The sequence below is a fragment of the Saimiri boliviensis genome, chromosome 1, assembly GCF_048565385.1.
Source record: "Saimiri boliviensis isolate mSaiBol1 chromosome 1, mSaiBol1.pri, whole genome shotgun sequence".
Taxonomy (NCBI): Eukaryota; Metazoa; Chordata; class Mammalia; order Primates; family Cebidae; genus Saimiri; species Saimiri boliviensis.
The window spans coordinates 268,136,801-268,156,159 of NC_133449.1; the positions used below are offsets into that span (position 1 = coordinate 268,136,801).

The 19,359-nt window shown below is 41.6% G+C and overlaps 1 protein-coding gene and 1 pseudogene across 1 annotated transcript in view; one reads left to right on the plus strand and one right to left on the minus strand.

The window, feature by feature from the left end:
• Positions 1 to 812: 812 nt before the first annotated feature.
• SLC45A2 (solute carrier family 45 member 2) overlaps positions 813 to 19,359 on the plus strand; it is a 42,015-nt gene continuing 23,468 nt past the window's right edge. Inside the window, exons 1-2 of the mRNA XM_003936217.4 lie at positions 813 to 1,199; positions 3,311 to 3,487. Coding sequence (XP_003936266.1) covers positions 815 to 1,199; positions 3,311 to 3,487 — 562 coding nt within the window. The 5' untranslated portion in view covers positions 813 to 814. The remainder of the gene's footprint in view (positions 1,200 to 3,310; positions 3,488 to 19,359) is intronic.
• Positions 13,439 to 17,545, minus strand: LOC104652687 (26S proteasome regulatory subunit 10B-like; annotated as a pseudogene).

Genomic DNA, 19,359 nt, shown 5'->3' on the forward strand with positions numbered 1-19,359 from the left:
ATAATAAGGCTTTATTACCTCACAGCCATGTGTGTGGTCATGTGAAATAGCATGTGTGTGTGAGAGAGAAGCCATGTGTGATCATGTGTAATAGTGTGTGTGAAAGAGAAGCAATGTGTGTGATCATGTGTAACAGCATGTGTGTGAGAGAGAAGCCATGTGTGATCATGTATAATACAAATGTGTGAGAGAAACCATGTGTGAGCATGTGAAATAACATGTAAGAGAGAAACCATGTGTGTGATCATGTGTAATAACGTGTGTGAGAGAGATGCCATGTGTGATCATGTGTAATAGCGTGTGTGAGAGCAGTCATGCATGTGATCACATGTAATATTGTGTATGAGAGATAAACTGTGTGTGATCATGTGAAGTAACATGCATGTGAGAGAAGCCATGTGTGATCATGTATAATAGTGTGTGTGAAAGAGAAGCAATGTGTGTGATCATGTGTAATAACGTGTATGTGAGAGAGGGAGAAAAGCCATATGTGTGTGTGTGATCTCGTGTAATTGTGTGTGTGTGTGAGAGAGAGAGAGAGACAGAGAGAGAGAGAACATTACAAAGGAAGACCTCTTTGGAAAAACATTCCAACTTTCTAAGGAGCCAGAGGGCTCACTCACAGCTACTAATCTCTGTCATGCTTTCCAGCACCACCCCCTCCCTCTCATCATAACTTGTGATCTTAGAGGCAGGAAAGAATTTGAGCCCCTCCTCCAGCCTGACCCTCTCTGTTGTTGCTCAGCTCCACGTCAAATCCGGTTTGAAGCACAGACCCTAGCACCACGCAGGAGGTGTTCCTCTCCCAGTGGCCATGGGTGGCAACAGTGGGCAGGCCGGCCACCACATCTATAAATCCCTAGCTGATGATGGCCCCTTTGACCCTGTGGAGCCTCCTAAAAGACCCACCGGCAGACTCATCATGCACAGCATGGCCATGTTTGGACGGGAGTTCTGCTATGCGGTGGAGGCAGCGTATGTGACCCCAGTCCTGCTCAGCGTGGGTCTGCCCAATAGTCTGTACAGCATGGTGTGGTTCCTCAGCCCCGTCCTGGGATTCCTGCTGCAACCTGTGGTCGGATCAGCTAGCGACCACTGCCAGTCCAGGTGGGGCCGCCGGAGACCCTACATCCTAACCCTGGGAGTCATGATGCTGGTAGGCATGGCTCTGTACCTCAATGGGGATGCCGTGGTAGCAGGTAAGTGGACTGCACAAGGTGGGGTGGGCAGGGATGTGTGTCTTAGTGTGCACCTCTGTAGTAGGAGAATGTTAATTTGTTTGACCTTTCGTAGAAATTTGTTAGAATGGATCTCTCCTAGGTTACAATGAACTTCCATCTTTGACGAATTTGGCCCAGATTCTGTGGCTGGGGAGCCTCTACTTCTAGAAATATAAAAATAAATATCTTTCATTGTTGTGAAGATTTAAAAACAGGATTAAATTTGTATCTATTTTATCAAATTGAATATTTTTATGTATTTATCAATTGAGTTACTTTTTGAGCCCTTTATGCTCTATTTAATACTTTATCAAATTGACCAGCTGCCAAATAGCTCCATACATATTTATAATAAATCACCTGTGTATCCAAATGAGTCATTCTGTTCATAGTTTTATGTAGGGCCTCTTAATAGGCATAGGGCATAAGCCCGCCAGCTCAAGGGGACATTTCTGGCATTGAAAATTCTGGACAAAAACAAACCTGAGGGTAGGCATTTTTTTCTAGCCATTAATCAGCTACCAATTAATCAGTAATTGATGGTAGTACAATAAAGTTGCATTGCAGAAAGGGTCACAATAAATAGCACACATTTTTAGGCCATTAACTCTCAAGCTAGCCCCATAGATGATTATGAGGCAGGATAATCATTATCATTTGTACATATTTCAAAAAAAGCATAAATGTACAAATGTAAGATATTTCTGGGAGGATGAGCAGAAAGCCAATAAGCTTTGTTGACTCTAAGGAGGATTACTGAAGGACTGGAGGTGAGAAGCTGCGGGTAGGCTTATTTTTCATTTAATTTTATACTGTAATTTTTAAAACGTGTATATATAATCTATGCTATTCTTAAGTTTAAAAAACAAACTGAAACAAGAGAAACAACAATGTGTCTTTTATAGGAGGTTGGGTGAATTAATTACAGGGTATCCATAGAATGACTATCTAGCTGTTAAAAATTGTGAGATGAAATTGCATGAAATTATATAGTTACTGCATCAGTGCTGTTCCAGTGTAGGTCAAGGTGTGGCTTCTGACCTGCCCCTTGTGAGCAACAGGGCTGTTAGAGATGCAGTTTCTCAGGCCCACTTCAGGCCCACCCATTGAATCAGAGGCTTGGGAAATGGGGCCAGTGATCTGTGTTTTAGCAAGATGTACAAGCGATAGTTCAACATGCCAAACTTGGAGAAGCACTGCACTTGACTACCATTGTACATGTGTGTCTACATGTGCAGAGGTGTGTAAAAGGAGACCTCAAAGCATGAGCTTCTCAGGGGCTGAGATTGGAAGCATCTCCCTCAGCTTTTTCTATATCCCTAGAATTGTTTGCAATAAACATGCATACTTTTTATTTAAAGATTTTTTTTTTGTTTTTTGTTTTTTTTTTTTTTTGAGACGGAGTTTCTCTCTTGTTACCCAGGCTGGAGTGCAATGGCGCGATCTTGGCTCACCGCAACCTCCACCCCCTGGGTTCAAGCAATTCTCCTGCCTCAGCCTCCTGAGTAGCTGGGATTACAGGCACGTGCCACCATGCCCAGATAATTTTTTGTATTTTTTAGTAGAGACGGGGTTTCACCATGTTGACCAGGATGGTCTCGATCTCTCGACCTCGTGATCCACCCGCTTCGGTCTCCCAAAGTGCTGGGATTACAGGCTTGAGCCACCACGCCTGGCCTTAAAGAGATATTTTATACATCAGAAATTTCACTACTTAAAAGTGTCCAATTCAGTGCCTTTTAGTATATTCATAGGGTTGTGCAACCATTACCATTCCCTAATTCTAGAACATTTTCATCACCCCAAAAAGAAACCCATTACTGTCAACAGTCACTTCCCCTTTTCTCCTATACACCAGCCCTAGGCAACCACTAATCTACTTTCTGTCTCCATAGATTTGTGCTTTCTGGACATTCACTTGCATAATGTTTTAAAACCTGAAAAAATATGAAGCTATTTTATTTGGAACAAAAAGCAAAATAAAAGCAAGAGAGATGATTTTCTGACAAGAGGTTTAGGTGGAAATTACAAAACACGGATGGATGATTCTAAAACAGGATTTAGGAGACCAATGTTTATTTTTCTTTTAGCTTTGATTGCTAACCCAAGGAGGAAGCTGGTTTGGGCCATAAGTGTCACCATGATAGGTGTGGTTCTCTTTGATTTTGCTGCTGACTTCATTGATGGGCCCATCAAAGCCTACTTATTTGATGTCTGCTCCCATCAGGACAAGGAGAAGGGCCTCCGCTACCATGCCCTCTTCACAGGTAGGGAATATTCCAGAAAGTCTCTCCTTCAGCTCCCCAGACAGTGAGGCGCTTACACTAAAGCCATCCAGTCTTTCTGCATGTGGAGTTTTTTGAATGAATGGATCAGTTGATGGGCTGCTCTCGTCACACGGGCCCCATCTCCCCCTGCATCTCTTTGAACAATCAGCTTGTGACTGGTGCTGCAGTTTCTGCAGAGGAAATTTACAGACGAGCTTCTTAGGAATGCTTTGTGGAGACAGTTGCAACTGAAATGAAAAGAAGCCTTGTGCGTTGTACTTTTGCTTTAGAGCAGTGGCTCTCAAACATCAGCAATGTAGCATCCACATTCTTTGGGAAGTCATTGAAAATACAGTTGTCTGGGCTCCTTCTCCAGTTATTCTGATTCAGTGGGTCTGAGGTGGGGCCCAGATGTTTGTATTTTGTTTAATAAAGACCCCAGATGATTTTGTGGCAGGTGTCCTAAGAATCACATTTAAAAAACAAAAGAAGAAACAGACCAAGCAAACAAAAAACCCCATGTCTTAGGATTTCTTAGTTATATAAAGAGTTGGCATTTCCTCATCCTTGTAGTTTGGAAAAGTTCATGCCAGGAGGAAAAGGGCTCTCTTCATCTCTTGGGGCTGTTGCCAGTCTACTTTGGTTACTGCTGGTCAATTGTTTAGAGCAATGCTACTGAGAGCACCAGTTAGGACTGTGCTAGAACCGGGCATTGAAATACAAGGCAACAGCAGGATCCTGGCCCAAGAGGATTTTTATATCTAAGAGGGGGACTTTATCAGCCCACCTTATTTGATTGTCTTCATAGCCCAGCTAATGCGTTTATTTACATTTTGATGTATTCTGTCTCCTTCCATGGCCAGGTAGGTCCATGAAAAGCAAGATCTCAAGTTTTGCTCAGTTTTTGTCTCTAGACTGCTGCCTGACCATGGAAGCCATTGGAGCCAATATTTGCCATTTGAGCAAACATTTGAACAGTTGAAAACATGAAGGAGTGAGACTATTAGAGCACAGCTGGTAGATCCTCCTCTGTGCAGGGAAGGCAGAGGGACAGGACTGCAGCCCTGTCTGTCCCTGGCCCCTGCCCACTATGTCTCCAGATGTGTAAAGGTGCCTAAGAGATGGTCAGGGCTTGAGACCTTCCCCCGCCTCACCTTTGCTCTTGGCTTCCCTTCCCACTGCACTTTCCACCAGTGTCTACTCACTCAGATGCTCCCACCCACCTGGCCTCCTTCTGTCTCCGGGGTCGGACCAGCCCATCATACCTGCCCCAGGGTTTGGCATGAGCTCTTGCCCTGCCTGGGATACCCTTCCCCATATAATCTCATAGTCATGCCTTCATTTCACTCAGGTTTCTCATCAGATGTCTCTCATCAGTGAGGTCTTTCTTGGCTATCATATGTGACATAGTATGACCACTCCTCTTTCTCTTCATCCTTATCTGATGTTTCTTTCTAGTACTTATCACTACCAGACTAACTGACTGGTTATTTGTCTATCATCCATCTCTCTCTCTCTCTCTCTTTCTCTTTTTTTCTTTCTGGTTATCTCTCCTATTTAGAACATCAATCCCAGCTGAGCCGACCTTTTGTTTTGTTCTCCGATGAATCTTCAGTTCCTGGAACAGTGTGTGCTACATAGCAGGTGCTCAACATTTCTCAAATACCACTCATGTATGCTAATAACCCTGTCTTAGGTATTTTTACTTACATTATCTCAATCTTGACTGTGGCCATGTGGAAGTGGTGTGATTCCCATTTTTCAGATGTGGAAGCTAAGCTTTGGAAGCAGCGGTGTGCTAGAACTGGCTGAGAATCAATTAAGTTTTAGGAATTCGGTGAACTTGTTGACATCACGTTTCTGGCTTGAAACTGGCTATGATGGGAGTTTTAAAACTCTAGAATTGGAAAAGCTGTAAATCATGGCTTTTTTTTTTTTCCTTAGAGAGCCAGATGTTAAATATCTACCCGAAGTTCAATGATTGGAGTAGGGGAGGGGTGTGTTGATGAAGTCACTTGCCAATGGTCCATAGCCAGAAGGTCTCAGAATAGATTCCAACTGCATTTTCCCAACTTAAATCTGACAATTCCTTCTGTTTCATTATAATTAGCTGAAATTTATTATAAGGTCATGGGAGACTTTCCTGGCTTTTGAAGTCGATATTAAGAGTTTATTGATCTATAGGACTTTGGACAATGTGGCCACCACTTCCCTGCTTACAATGGTATTAGATGTGGCCAAGAGACCTATGCTTTGTTGCCTCGATATTAGAAGACAAATCTCTGTGTTAGTGAGTTTTCCAATATGTGATAATATTGTAAACCAGAAATATAATTCTAATCACCAGCTAACTGAAGGACACTTCCTCTTGGCCAAGTGTATCCTAAAGTAAATCTGAAATACTAGTTTAGGCCATGATGGGAGTGGGTGGTTGGACATGTCTCATTATACCTCCATCCCTTTAGAATTCAAGCACAGTTGACCGGCATTAACATTAAAGCAGAGACCTTAAAACTGACAAAACAGACTCTTTGTAGCAATTAGGTGTCAACATGACAACATAGCAGGCCTTGAAATAAATGGAAGTATTTTACCCCAAAATACATTTCTTTGACATATGTTGAAATGGCCCTGAAAAGCTGTCTCTTGTGGGGAAAATCCACATTCTGTACTCCTCACTCTTCCCTTTCCAGGTTTTTTCCCGATTTAGGGTAGAATTAAGGAAAGTGTCTGGCACCTTTTTAAGTCTGATAAACATTTACAATCTATTCTCTCTGAAGCCTGCTATATGGAGGCTTCATCTGCATATTAAGAACCTTGATCTCCATAACCCCTTATTGTAACCCAGACACTGTCTTCTATGGCCTCCAAGTCTATAGATAAACTCTTTCAACCAATTGCCAATCAGGAAATCTTTGAATCTACCAATGACCTGGAAGCCCCTACTTCAATTTGTCCTGCCTTTCCAGACCAAACCAATGTGCACCTTATATGTATTGATTGATGTCTGATGTCTTCCTAAAATGTATAAAACCAAGCTGTAGCCCTACCACCTTGGGCACATGTTCTCAAGATCGCCTAGAGCTGCATCCCAGGCCATGGTCTTCATATTTGGCTCAGAATATATCTCTTCAAATATTTTGCAGTTTTACTCTTTTCACTGACAGTAATTCTATGTGATTAAGACAATATATCCCTTTTGTTTAAGACAATATATTCCTTTAGTATATGGGATATTAGTATATCCCATATACTAATATCAACAGAAAATATATACTAATTTTCTGTTGATATTAGTATATGGTATGGTGCCAGCAAACATCAATAATGTTCATATTACCTTCATTCAGGCTCTTATTACAGCTTGTCTGAGCTTTAGTACTGTTGATGCGAAAAAAATTAAAATATTTGAAGAAGTTTATTCTGAGCCAAATAGGAATGACTATGGCTTGGGACACAGCCTCAAGAGGTCCTTGAACATTTGCCCAGAGTGGTTGAGTTATAGCTTGGTTTTATATATTTTAGGGTGATAGAAGTTACAGGCAAAGATATAAATCAATACATGTAAGGAATACATTGGTTCAGCCCAGAAAGGTGGGGCATCTTGAGTGGGGGGCTCACAGGTAGAGTCATAACTTTCAATTGGCAATTGATTTAAAGAGTTAAGCTTTGCCTAAAGAGTTGAAATCAATACAAAGAAATGCTTGAGCTAAGATAAGGAAGATTATGGAAATCAAGCTTCTTGTTATGTAGATGAAGCCTCCAGATAGCAAGTTTCAGAGAGAATAGATGATAAAAGTCTCCTTTTGAGTCTTAGACGGTGTCCCTCTCTCTAAAAAAACCTAGTAAGGGAAAGAGGTTCTCTATAGGAAAAAAAATTTCTCCCACAAAAGATGGCTTTGTAGATCCATTCCAAAATATATCAAAGAAAGATATTTCGGATAAAACATATTAATTTTCTTAAAGGTGTGTTATCTGTCATGTGATGGTATGCCAGAGTCAGGGTGGAATTTGACATCCTATTGCTACAAAGAGTCTGTTTTGTATGGCAGTCTTGTGACCTCTATTTTAATGTCAATGCTGGTTAGTGGTGTCAGAACTCCAAGGTGTGTCTAACACTTCCCTTCCCATCATGGCCTAAACTAGGTTTTCAGGTTTCTTTGGGATCCCCTTGGCCAAGAAGGAATGTGTCCACTCAGTCAGTCGGAGGCCTTAGAATTTTATTATGGGTTTGCAGTATTCATCCTTTAACTGTTCTCCAGTCTCTAGTTCTCCCCACTCCAACTGAGCCAACTGATAGCGTCCAGATTCGTATTTTTAAAAGTCAACCATCACCAGGGCACTTTCTTGCTTGATAAGTTGCAATGGCTCCCTGTGCTTCTCCTGGATAAATAATATTTTTCTAGACAGAAGTTCAAAGCTGCCACAATCTGTTCCCTTCCCACTCTCCGAACTTTACTTCCCATTACTCCTTTCACATTCTCTGTGCTCTGAATAATTTTTCATCATGTTCCCAGGAGCAGAGGGCAGGTCTGTTTTGTTCCCTGCACCCCTTCTTTACCACTCGCATATTGTAGGTATTCAAAAGAAATACCAGTGGGACGAATGAAGGCACCAACCCTTCCTTCTTCAGGTTCTGGGTCTTTGCTCACACCGAAAGTTTCTTTCGCCTTTTCTGCCTGTGGAGAGCAAAGCTGCTTAGAAATGCTCACTCATTTTCTAGGGACAGGGGCCCTCCTTCTTTTCTAAATTGCAGGTATACTTAATTTCTAACTTGTTTGGGGACTAGATCCACAAAATAATCAAAGCACAAGTTTGTTGAGTAGATGAACATAAAGGTGCCAATGAGGTAGATAACTCTAGCAGGAAGGGACCACTGAGGATGTGGTTGGTCACACATACATCCTGAATTTTCATCTCCTCCTGGGGCCTTTATGGTCTGTTTGGGCTGCCATGCCAGAATATCACTGACTGTGTGGCTTAAACAACAGAAATCCATTTTCCCACAGTTCTGGAGTATGGAAATCCAAGATCAAGAAGCTGTCAGGGTTGGTTTCTGGTGAGGCCTCTCTTCCTGGCTAGCAGACAGCCACCTTCTTGCTGTGTCCTCACATGGCCTTTCTTCTGTGCACCTGCACCCTCACTGTCTCTTCCTTTTCTTATATGAACATCAGTCCTATTGGATTTGAATTATGGCTCCACCCTTAAGGTCTCATTTAACCTTAATTACCTCTTTAAAGGCCTTGTCTACAAATACAGTTGCCTTCAAGGTTAGCTCATCAACACAGAAGTCTGGAGGGCAGAGGACACAGTTGAGTCCATGATTGAGCCCTTTCACTTTGACCCTTGTTGCCACCGAGTCCAGCTCCTGAAGCTTGGATGGGATATGCAGGGAACACACGTACTTTTCTCTCTCATCTCTCCTCCCCAGTCTCTCTTCTTTTCCTTCATTTCATAATGAAAATATTCCAGAATTTTCAAATAAACAAGACAATTACAAAGATCTTTCTATGTTCGTAAGAGCAGCTAAAGGACTGGAGTATTGCGTTCCAATCTAGCTGTTCTCAGGTTCTCATGCAGAATGCTCCTTTTAAGATCTTCTAAAATCCTTGCACCACTGTCCTGCAGGGAGGGGAAGAAAATTCTCCCCCCGCCCCCCATCCTTGGAGGGAGGGGCAGTTGGTGGCAAAGGGAAATTTGACGAACACCCTGAGAAAGACATTTTACCTCCTCCCACCTTAAATAAACGGCCCATCCCAAAGAGCTGCTTTCTTAAAGTCTCTTTCCTGGCCTTTGTAATTTTCCACCTTCTGTGTTAGTTATCTGAATACATTTCTAATCCCCCTCATTACACCATAAACTTCTTAAGGGAAGGGGACTATCCAGAGCTAACATAACTGTGAATGAATGAGAGGATAAGGGATGTGTGAGTGAGAGACAATCAGTGTTACGTGCACTTTAATGATCTTTTTGGGGGACCGGTACTGCCACCCAAAAATCCAGGCTGACTTCCTTCCTTCAGCCCTTCCCTGTGCTCCTGTGCCCTTCCCTGTGCTCCTGTCCCCTTCCCTATCGGCACTTGGCATATGCTTAAGGAATAGAGTGATTAGGAAGGGGTTGGCTGCAAGTCACTAAAGCCTACAAAACAGTGGCTTAAAGGCAGAGGTTTATTTTTCTAATGTAACTAAAAGTCTGGGAGTAGGTATCTGCTGGCTTTCTGTCAGCTGCTCAAGGTCAGAACCAACAATTTCATGTTTCCTTGGCAGCTTCATGGATATGTTGCCTCCTGGATACGAGACGGTTGCTACAGGTCCATAGCTCATGTTCCTTTCAAGACAGGAGGAGGGGAGAGGTGGGTCAGGGGAGAAGGAAGGGTGAAGGGGTAAGAGTCTACACTCTCTCCTTAAATGAAGAAAGCAAATTTGTCCTAGAAACATCCCCTCCCCCAGAGTTCTGCTTGTTTCTCCTTAGACAGAATTAGGTTATGTGAGCGTTCAGTGGGAGGTTGGAAAAGTGAGGGTTTTGTGAGGAGTTGGTCATATATCTCCTTAAACCACGTTGGGGTTCTATTAGCAAGAAGGAAGGAGTGTTTATTATTGAATAGTCAAAGGTGGTAGCTATCACATAAAATGCAAACACAGTTGAGTATTAGCTTAATGAGAATAATTAAAGATCAAGACTATTATAAGAAAATGAATCAGAGCCTTTTTTTCGAGACAGAGTCTCGCTCTGTCACCAGGCTAGAGTCCAGTGAGTGTGATCTCAGCTCACTGGAACCTCCGACTCCCTGGTTCAAGCGATTCTCCTGCCTCGGCCTCCCAAGTAGCTGGGATTACGGGCACGCACCCCCACACCCAGCTAATTTTTGGATTTTTAGTAGAGATGGGGTTTCACCCTTGGCCAGGATGGTCTTGATCTCCTGACCTTATGATCTGCCCGCCTTGGTATCCCAAAGTACTGGGATTACAGGTGTGAGCCACCGCGAGTGGCTGAAGCAGAGCTTTTAAAGTCCCACATATTAGTAAATAATTAAAGGATAATTATATTTTGAAGTGATATATGTGCCTGCTCACAGTTTTATTTGATCCCCACATTTGTTCACTCTCTTCTCTGTGTTGTAATTTGCGATGTATTTATCCAGCCCTTCTACAAGATTCGTAAACTCCCCCATGAAGGTTCACCTGCAAATTCCCTTTGGCTTCTAATTCATTGCCATGCTGTTAGCAGGTACTTAAGCATGTTAGTTGTGTAAAAGGAGATCCAAGGGTTACATACCCCTCCTCATAATTCGTAGTTTTACATGACATGACAAATTGCATCAATCAGACAAATATTCTCATTTAATTACTTTCCTTTGTCTCACGACCAGCACTGAGCTCTGAACCTCAGCCAGCTGTCTCCAGTGCGTATCTTTGGTCATATGGGGACAGCTGAGGTCGTGTGGATGGCTCAAAGCAACTTCTTTCCCTAACATAAAAAACAATTTAAAACATCTTCCTCTTATAGGACAGTGCAGAGGAGTCTCTCACCCTGTTTAAGGCTTAGATTCTAAACTCCCTGACTCAGTGACAATGACAGTCGACATTATTCGTAAATATCTCTTAGATTATTCATAAAATACAATAGGTCTTGTTTTGTGTGTACAAACCTGCATATATTTTTATATATATAATATATATATATCTGCAGATTCTTCTCTCCTTTAATGTTTACTCCTGGAATTAATAGAATTACCCATACTATTTAAAATGTTACTCTTGTCTTTCTTGTAATCTCTTTCTCCCTGTGTTCAAAGTGTGAATAGTTGAATTCTGATGAGTTAAACATGAATATGTGACCCCACTGTAGTGGCCTCATTCTGAATGAAAAAACCGCATTAAAAGATGAATGAGAATAACAGGCAGGGCCTTGCCACTCTGCCCTATGTGAACATGCCAAACGTTCTGAATTTACTTGAACTTGGCAAAGAGGTAACTACAGCATTCCACTTGAAATAAATGTTTACTGACAAAGGCATGTTCAGTGTCAGGGCCCATTTTGATTTTGATTTTTCATCAGCAGCAAATTATTATTCACCCAAGGAATCCAATCATCTCAGTACATTGAAATCATTTTTATTTGTTTCAGGGCTGTGGTTCCAGCCCAGCATTTCCAAATGCTTCGTAAATAAGTGTCCAAGGGTTCATTACCAAAAATATTTCCCATAATCTTTCTGACATTTTTATTCATTTTCTAGAGAAAAGACTGTACTGGCTCCTAGGGAGACATTTAATTCCTCTAGCTTTTGTCTTTTATATTTAAAGGCAACTCTACCATCCTCCATCCCTGGTACATGTGGTGGCCAGGGTAGGTTTGGTGGGTTCACCTGCATCTTCTCACCACACAGATCCTTCACTGCTGGGTGCACCTGAGGCTGTGGACCCAGTGAGCTAACAGAGCGGTACTCACCAGGGAAGGCTGGAAATTCCTTTGTGCCCAAGGAGTCTACCAAGCTTACTTCTGCTACTTGAACCCGAGACTTTGCTGTTCTTAGCAATGGGTTTTCTCGCTTGGTGGGAGGCTGGGATTAGGCATGATAGGAAAGCCCAGCTCTGTTCAGCTACTGGTTCCTCCTCTTCACTGAGGAGTAGCCTCAGCATTTCTGAGCTTTCATTCCCTCACAGGCTTGCAAATCTCTACACCATGTCAGTTATTAACCACCTTGCAAGGGTCACAGGCACAGCACCAGGAACGATCTAAAGGGTTTAATCTAACCTAAAGAGATAAAACACCAAATGTCTATATTTACTTGATTTCCTCTATCCCCACTATGCCTGCAAATGTTTTATTTGTAATGACTCAGTGAGGAACTTGTCCCATTACATCTTTGGAAGAAGAGTGGGTAACTTGTTAGGTACCAACTTCTTTTGTTTTATTCATACTTCAAAGTATGCACAAAAAATGTGAACATGCAGCAAATGCTCTAAATAGAAAGTAATTAGAAAGATTCTTCTAATAAGAAGAATCTTAAAAATGGAATTGAAACATGGGACCCTTTGACTAAACCTTTTACATGTGGAAAGGAGCCGTTTCATGTTTGAGGCTATTTTAACCTTTTCTCATCCACAAATCATCTCTGGATGAGTGGTTTTGTTTCATCAACTGAGTTCTCTTTGAAGTTTCCACCCATTGTGGACTTTCACATCTCCTCATTCAGAAAGGCTGGAAAGGATGTGGCCAGGGCAGAAATCGAGGATACGGGGATCTCAGCTTATGAATAATAAGGGTGATTTAGGCAATTTAGGGTGATTGAGTCTCCATATTGCCATCTCTTTACCTTTCAAATGTATTCAACACAACTCTCAAAGAATCTCAAAGACAGATTAGAGAAGGGGGAATCTGGAGGGCTTTATCCTCCCCCTTTTCTCTGCTTGAAGGTGCTTTCTCAGGTACAATCTTGGCTTGGTTTGCTTCCTTGCTTTGTTACTCTGTTCACAAACACACCCCCCACCTAGCCCTGACTCCCGTCACAGAGGTATCCGTCATTACCTGATATTATATTATGCTTTCATTTATTTATTTATTTTTGTAGATCTGAATCAAACAGATTTTATTCAACTTTTTAGAATGAAGAAAACAAATGATATAAAAATGATAAGTCATTAAAAAAGGCTGTCTTATCTTACTACCTCAAACCATTTTCAATGATTTACAAAATGCTCATATAGCAAATACAAAAATCTTCAACACATTCTTTTATAATTTCTGCTGCAGTAAATGCAATATTAGCAAACATACAAACTTCTATATCAATGCTAAAATTTGAATTACTGAATTGATATACTAATTTTTATGATGTTACTCATATTTTTATTCATATACTTTTAATGAGATCATTGCCAATACATATATTATTTTAACTTTATTTTTTACATTAAGCCAACGTGTGTCATACAGCCATCAAAAAGTAAATTACACAGGCTTATAGTTCAATATAAGTTCCAGTTTCTTAAAATCAGCCACTTTCTAACCTTTCATGAAATCCTCCTGTTTTGCAAAACCATGATCAGCATGACTTGCAAACACACCTGCTTCAGTACAAACATTTCTCAGGTCTCCTCCATTAAAGTCATCCGAAAACTTTACAATCACTCCGTAATCAATTTCACCATGCTTTGTAATGGGATCTGCATGGCTTTTCAATATGTCTAATCTTGCTTGTTCATTTGGCAAACCAATACGTATTTTTTTCATTAACAAATTTTTTTTATTATTACACTGTAAGTTCTGGGGTACATGTGCAGAACGTGCAGGTTTGTTACGTAGGTATGCACATGCCATGGTGGTTTGCTGCATCCATTCCCCATCATTTACATCAGGTATTTCTCTTAAGGTTAGCCCTCCTCAACCCCCTACCCTCTGCTGTTTTTTCCCTAACCTCCCCCACCCTCAACAGGCCCTGGTGTGTGATGTTCCCCTCCCTGTGTCTATGTGTTCTCATTGTTCAACACCCACTTATGAGTGAGCACATGTGGCACTTGTTCATCCGTGTCCATGCAAAAGACATAAACTCATCCTTAATGCCCATCAAAGATGGACTGGATAAAGAAAATGTGGCATATATACACCATGGAATACTATGCAGCCATAAATTTGTATTTTTAAAAATCGAATCTTCCTGGATGCAGCAAAGCAAGACCCAGTGTATCTGGTCTGTTGGTAGCTATGATCATTTTAACTCTGTGCAGAGTATCAAATCCATCCTTTTGATTCAGTAACTCCATTAAAGTTCTCTGAATCTCTCTGTCAGCTTAAGTACCTTTGGAAAACTGTCAACCATCAATAGCATCTATTTTCATTCATAAAAATGATGCATGATGGATGGTCCCTGGCATAATTAAACATTCCCCTGATCAAATGAGCACTTTCACCAATGTACTTGTCTGCAATAGAACTGGATACAATCTTTAAGAAATTGTAGGCCTGGCCAGGTGTAATCCCAACACTGTGGGAGGCCAAGGTGGGTGGACCTGGACACCATGGTGAAACCTCGTCTCTACAAAAGATACAAAAATTAGCTGGGCAACCAGGCACGGTGGCTCACATCTGTAATCTCAGCACTTGGAGGCCAAGGTGGATGGATCACCTGAGGTCAGGAGGTCGAGACCAGCCAACATGGTGAAACCCTGTTTCTACTAAAAATACAAAAACTAGCTGGGTGTGGTGGTGCATGCCTGTAATCCCAGATAGTTAGGAGGCTAACACAGGAGAATTGCTTGAACCCAGAAGGCGGAGGTTAAAGTGAACCAAGATCGTGCCACTGTACTCCACCCTGGGCAACAGATGAGATTGTCTCTAAATAAAAATAAATAAATAGGATTTCCTGGATTCCCCTACCACAACAGCATGGGAGCTCTCTCTCACTCTCTCTCGCTCTCTCTCGCTTGCTCACTCTCACTCGCTCGCTCTCTCTCTCACTCGCTCGCTCTCTCTCACTCGCTCGCTCGCGCTCTCTCTCTCCCCCCTCTCCCTCTCCCTCTCCCCCCCTCTCTCTCTCTCTCTCTCACTCTCCTCTCATTTTTCTCTTCTTAGATCTTGTTTGCCTAGAAAACTTTTTTTTCTCAGTAGACTAAATTATTTTTCTCCATTTGCCCTTGCCACTCTTGATGAATACATGAAAGACCCTAACATAATTTCTGGTGGTCTGGGACTCCTTGGGAAGAAACAGCAGGAGCTATGAATTCCATTTTGGGAGAAACTTCTGTATTCCTCATTGAACCCCAGGAATTAAGAGTGGACAGAAAAAATGAAATGTATGAAGAAAGAATACCAGTGGAACAAAAGGTGTGCTTATCATACTGCTGTATTCTGGTTCAAGGTCTTTGCTATTGTAAACAGTGCTGCAATGAACTATACTACAAGGCTACAGTAATAAAAACAGTATGGTACTGGCACCAAAACAGAGATATAGACCAATGGAACAGAACAGAGGCCTCAGATGCAACACAACATATCTACAACCATCCAGTCTTTGACAAACCTAACAAAAACAAGCAATGGGGAAAGGATTCCCTGTTTAATAAATGGTGTTGGGAAAACTGGCTAGCCATGTGCAGAAAGAAACTGGATTCCTTCCTGACACCTTACAAATAAACTCCAGATGGATTAAAGACTTAAACATAAGACCTAACACCATAAAAACCCTAGAAGAAAATCTAGGCAAAACCCTTCAGGACATAGGCGTAGGCAAGGACTTCATGACCAAAACACCAAAAGCATTGGGAACAAAAGCCAAAATAGACAGTTCAGACCTAATCAAACTCCACAGCTTCTGCACAGCGAAAGAAACAGTCACTAGAGTGTATTGGCAATCAACAGAATGGGAAAAAATTTTTGCAGTCTAACCATCTGACAAAGGACTGATATACAGAATTTACAAAGAACTAAAACAGATTTACAAGAAAAAAACAAACAATCCCATTCAAAAGTGGGCAAAGAATATGAACAGACACTTTACAAAAGAAGACATACATGAGTCCAACAAACATATGAAAAAATGTTCATCATCACTGGTCATTAGAGAAATGCAAATCAAAACTACATTGAGATACCATCTCATGCCAGTTCGAATGGCAATCATTAAAAAATCTATAGACAACAGATCCTGGAGAGGATGTGGAGAAATAGGAACACTTTTACACTGCTGGTGGGAGTGTAAATTAGTTCAACCATTGTGGAAGAGGAGTAATTCTTAGCTGAAGGCAACTTTACCTTCTTTGGGAGATCTGGCAATGTCTAGAGGCATATTTGGTGTCATAAATGTTTCTTACTAGTATCTACTGGATAATGCCAGGGATGACATTAAAGATTACAAACTCTAAAAGAGTTTTCCTCTTAATCTTTACAGTGGACAGCCCTCCACAACAAGAACTTTCCAGTCAAAATGTCAACAGGGTAAGGGTTAAGAATCCTTGGCACAGAGCTTCAAGAGTTCAATAAAACTCCAATTGTAGAGCCGTATTTTATGATTCTCTTGATACACCAAATTTAGGTCTTTATGAGAGAGATTTTGAAAGCCTCAATTTGTTCCAGAGAAGAGGGACAACTTTCACTCTACCTTATGGAGTAGAGGGAGAGAACAAACTCTTTTCTCTTAGTACCACATTCTTGACAAGACTCCTAAACTCCAACCATTTCCATTCTTTCTATTTCATGTAGGTGTTGGATTACGTTGGGGAAACAATAAAAATGGCACTGTAAACATGAAATAAATAAATAAATAAATAAATAAAAATAATTAATTAAAAATTAGCTGGGCATGGAGGCTGAAGTGGGATTGCTTGAGCCTGAGAGATGGAGGTTTCATTGAGCCAAGATTGCATTACTGCACTCCAGAGACCCTGTTTCTTAAAAAAAGGAAAAAAAATTGCAGTCCAAATGGGTAACAACAGGTTGTGCCAAGAGTGTTTTTCCTGCTTCTGGTGGTCCACATAACAAACAGCCTTTTGGTATTATATTCCTATATGCTGTAATAACTGGGTTTGTAAATGGTAACCCCTCAATTCTAGCATCTGTTTTGTTATCCCTCCAACATCAGAATAAGAAACATCCCAGGGTCCACATGAGACATGTCATAAATCAGTGGCTTCGCCTCTCATGGAATATATCTCATGATAATTAATGTAGTCTTATCCAAAGCAATTCCTGTTTCTGGCTTTACTTCTTTTGTCAAGCTGTCGATGACAACTGCCAACATATCTTGGTGCATTTGTAACTTTATTTAACAACCAACTCTTCTTCAGTTAATTGTTTAAGCACATTACGCACAATCTGCCCAACACTTTGTAGAGCCTTCAGATCATTTTCAGACTTTTCATACGGCTTGGTAAGTTCTTTGAATGGCTCCCTTAACTCCTTAAGATGGCCATCCGCTTCCTTGCTTTCCAGCAGCCTCTTGCAGCAGTCCTGAAACACTTATCGCTAGGGTCCGCCATGATGAGAAGCGCCATTTGTTTATTGTTTATTGTCTGTCTCTCTAACCAACATATGAGCTTCTCAAGGGCAAGAACATCATGTTGACTGTTCATTGACCACTGCTTTAAATAGTGCTTTGAATATGCAAGATGCTCCAAAAATATTGGTGGGATGCATATTAAATTTTAACATCCTTATTTTATCAATGATTAAGCTGTGTGGTTGAGCAGTAAAGTGGTTAACCCAAGGTCACAAAGCTGGTTAGTGGTAGACTGGGGGCGAAGCCAACCAACCAACCAGCAAGTCAGCCACCCAACTAGCTAACAAAAAATGTGATTCATGAGTTAGTCTGGATTCCTCTAAAAGGTGAACCCCAGAGGTCTGTACACATATAGTTTATTTGGGAAGGTATTCTAGAGAGCAAGAGTAAGGGAATGGTGGAGAGGAACAGGCCAAACAATAAGCAAAATGGAGCCTTAGGAAGAGCATCAAAGGAGATGAATGAAGGAAGATTATCCAGTCTGCACCGACTAAGGGTGGTACCACGGGTTTTCTAAGCACTGAACCCCAGATGTTTGTGTCTTTTCTCAGGTTAGGCACCGTCCAGTTGCACCTGTCCACTGCAAAGCTGGCCAGAGCTGGCTTAGAACTGGTCACTGCAGCAGCTGCTGGAGTAAGGGAGGTGGGTGGGGACTGAGAAGATTTGCAGTGAGTCACAGGGGCTGTCTGACTCAGTTGACGACCTCTAGTCCTGAGCTTTTTCATTCTAGCATTTGTGTGCCATGCTCCTTGGTCACCACTAGGAGGAGTTAAAGCATTTTGCAAAATACTTCACAGTGTGCTGAGCCATTACCACTCAGAACCGAAAATATTAGTTCTGTAGACTTTAAGAAAACTCAAGGCAGCCATAAATTGGCTCCAGAATGAGGCCAATTAATGCCTGACCTCCTGCACAGCCTTTTCTTCCTGGAGTTCTTGTGCCTCCATGGTGTCTCACCAGGAAATGAGGCACCGGTCCTCTCAACTCTTGGATTTCCCAAGCCTTCCGGGGGAGACTCTGCTCCTTACCTCCCACCTTCCAAACCTAGCTAGGCCCATCAAGCAGGCAGCAGCACCATCACTGCCTAAGGGATTTACCAATATGTGTGCACCCAACATGAATGCTCTGCTTAGCCTGGGAAACCTGGTTCTTAAAGCACATTTTTTACTGAATCTACTGTCTATGCCTTTGCAGCCTAAGGGCTTTTGGAACTCAGAAGCAAGGAAAACTGTTATTTCTCTGCTCTCTACTGTTACATCCTGTCCTTAAAGCAATGAGGCATCCTGGCCCAGCTTAAATGTGAAGGAAGGGCCCAATGAGAGAAAGGGATGCCAGGATTAGAGGTAGGTGGATGGAAACAGTGAGCAATATTTTAAACATATTATCTAAGCATCTTTGATGAAAAAAAAATTAGCAGTGAAAGTCTCAGATTAGGTACATGTAAACTTAAAGAAATAGATCAGCTTGTCTGGTCAAGCTCTTGACTAGAGCACATATATCATTTTTTAAAATTTAAATTTAAACTTTTTTTTTTTAGTTTTAATTTTTTTCTTTTCTGGGGGGGAATGCAACACAGGTATCATGTTGACTACTTTTCTGTACTCAGCCTCCAAGAGAGCAGAAGTCTTGTCTGTCTTGCTCATTAATGTATCTCAAGTGTCTAGCACAGTTCCTGGTGAAGGTAGGTACTCCCACAATTTCTACTGATGAACAAATGCGTTAAGGACAACACACACACACACACACACACACACACACACACATACACACACACACACACACACACACACACACACCCCACACACACGGACAGTAGCTGGTACTTACGTTAACTGTCCAGGATTTAGTATGCACCTGGTGGGAATAGGTGGAAGCATGT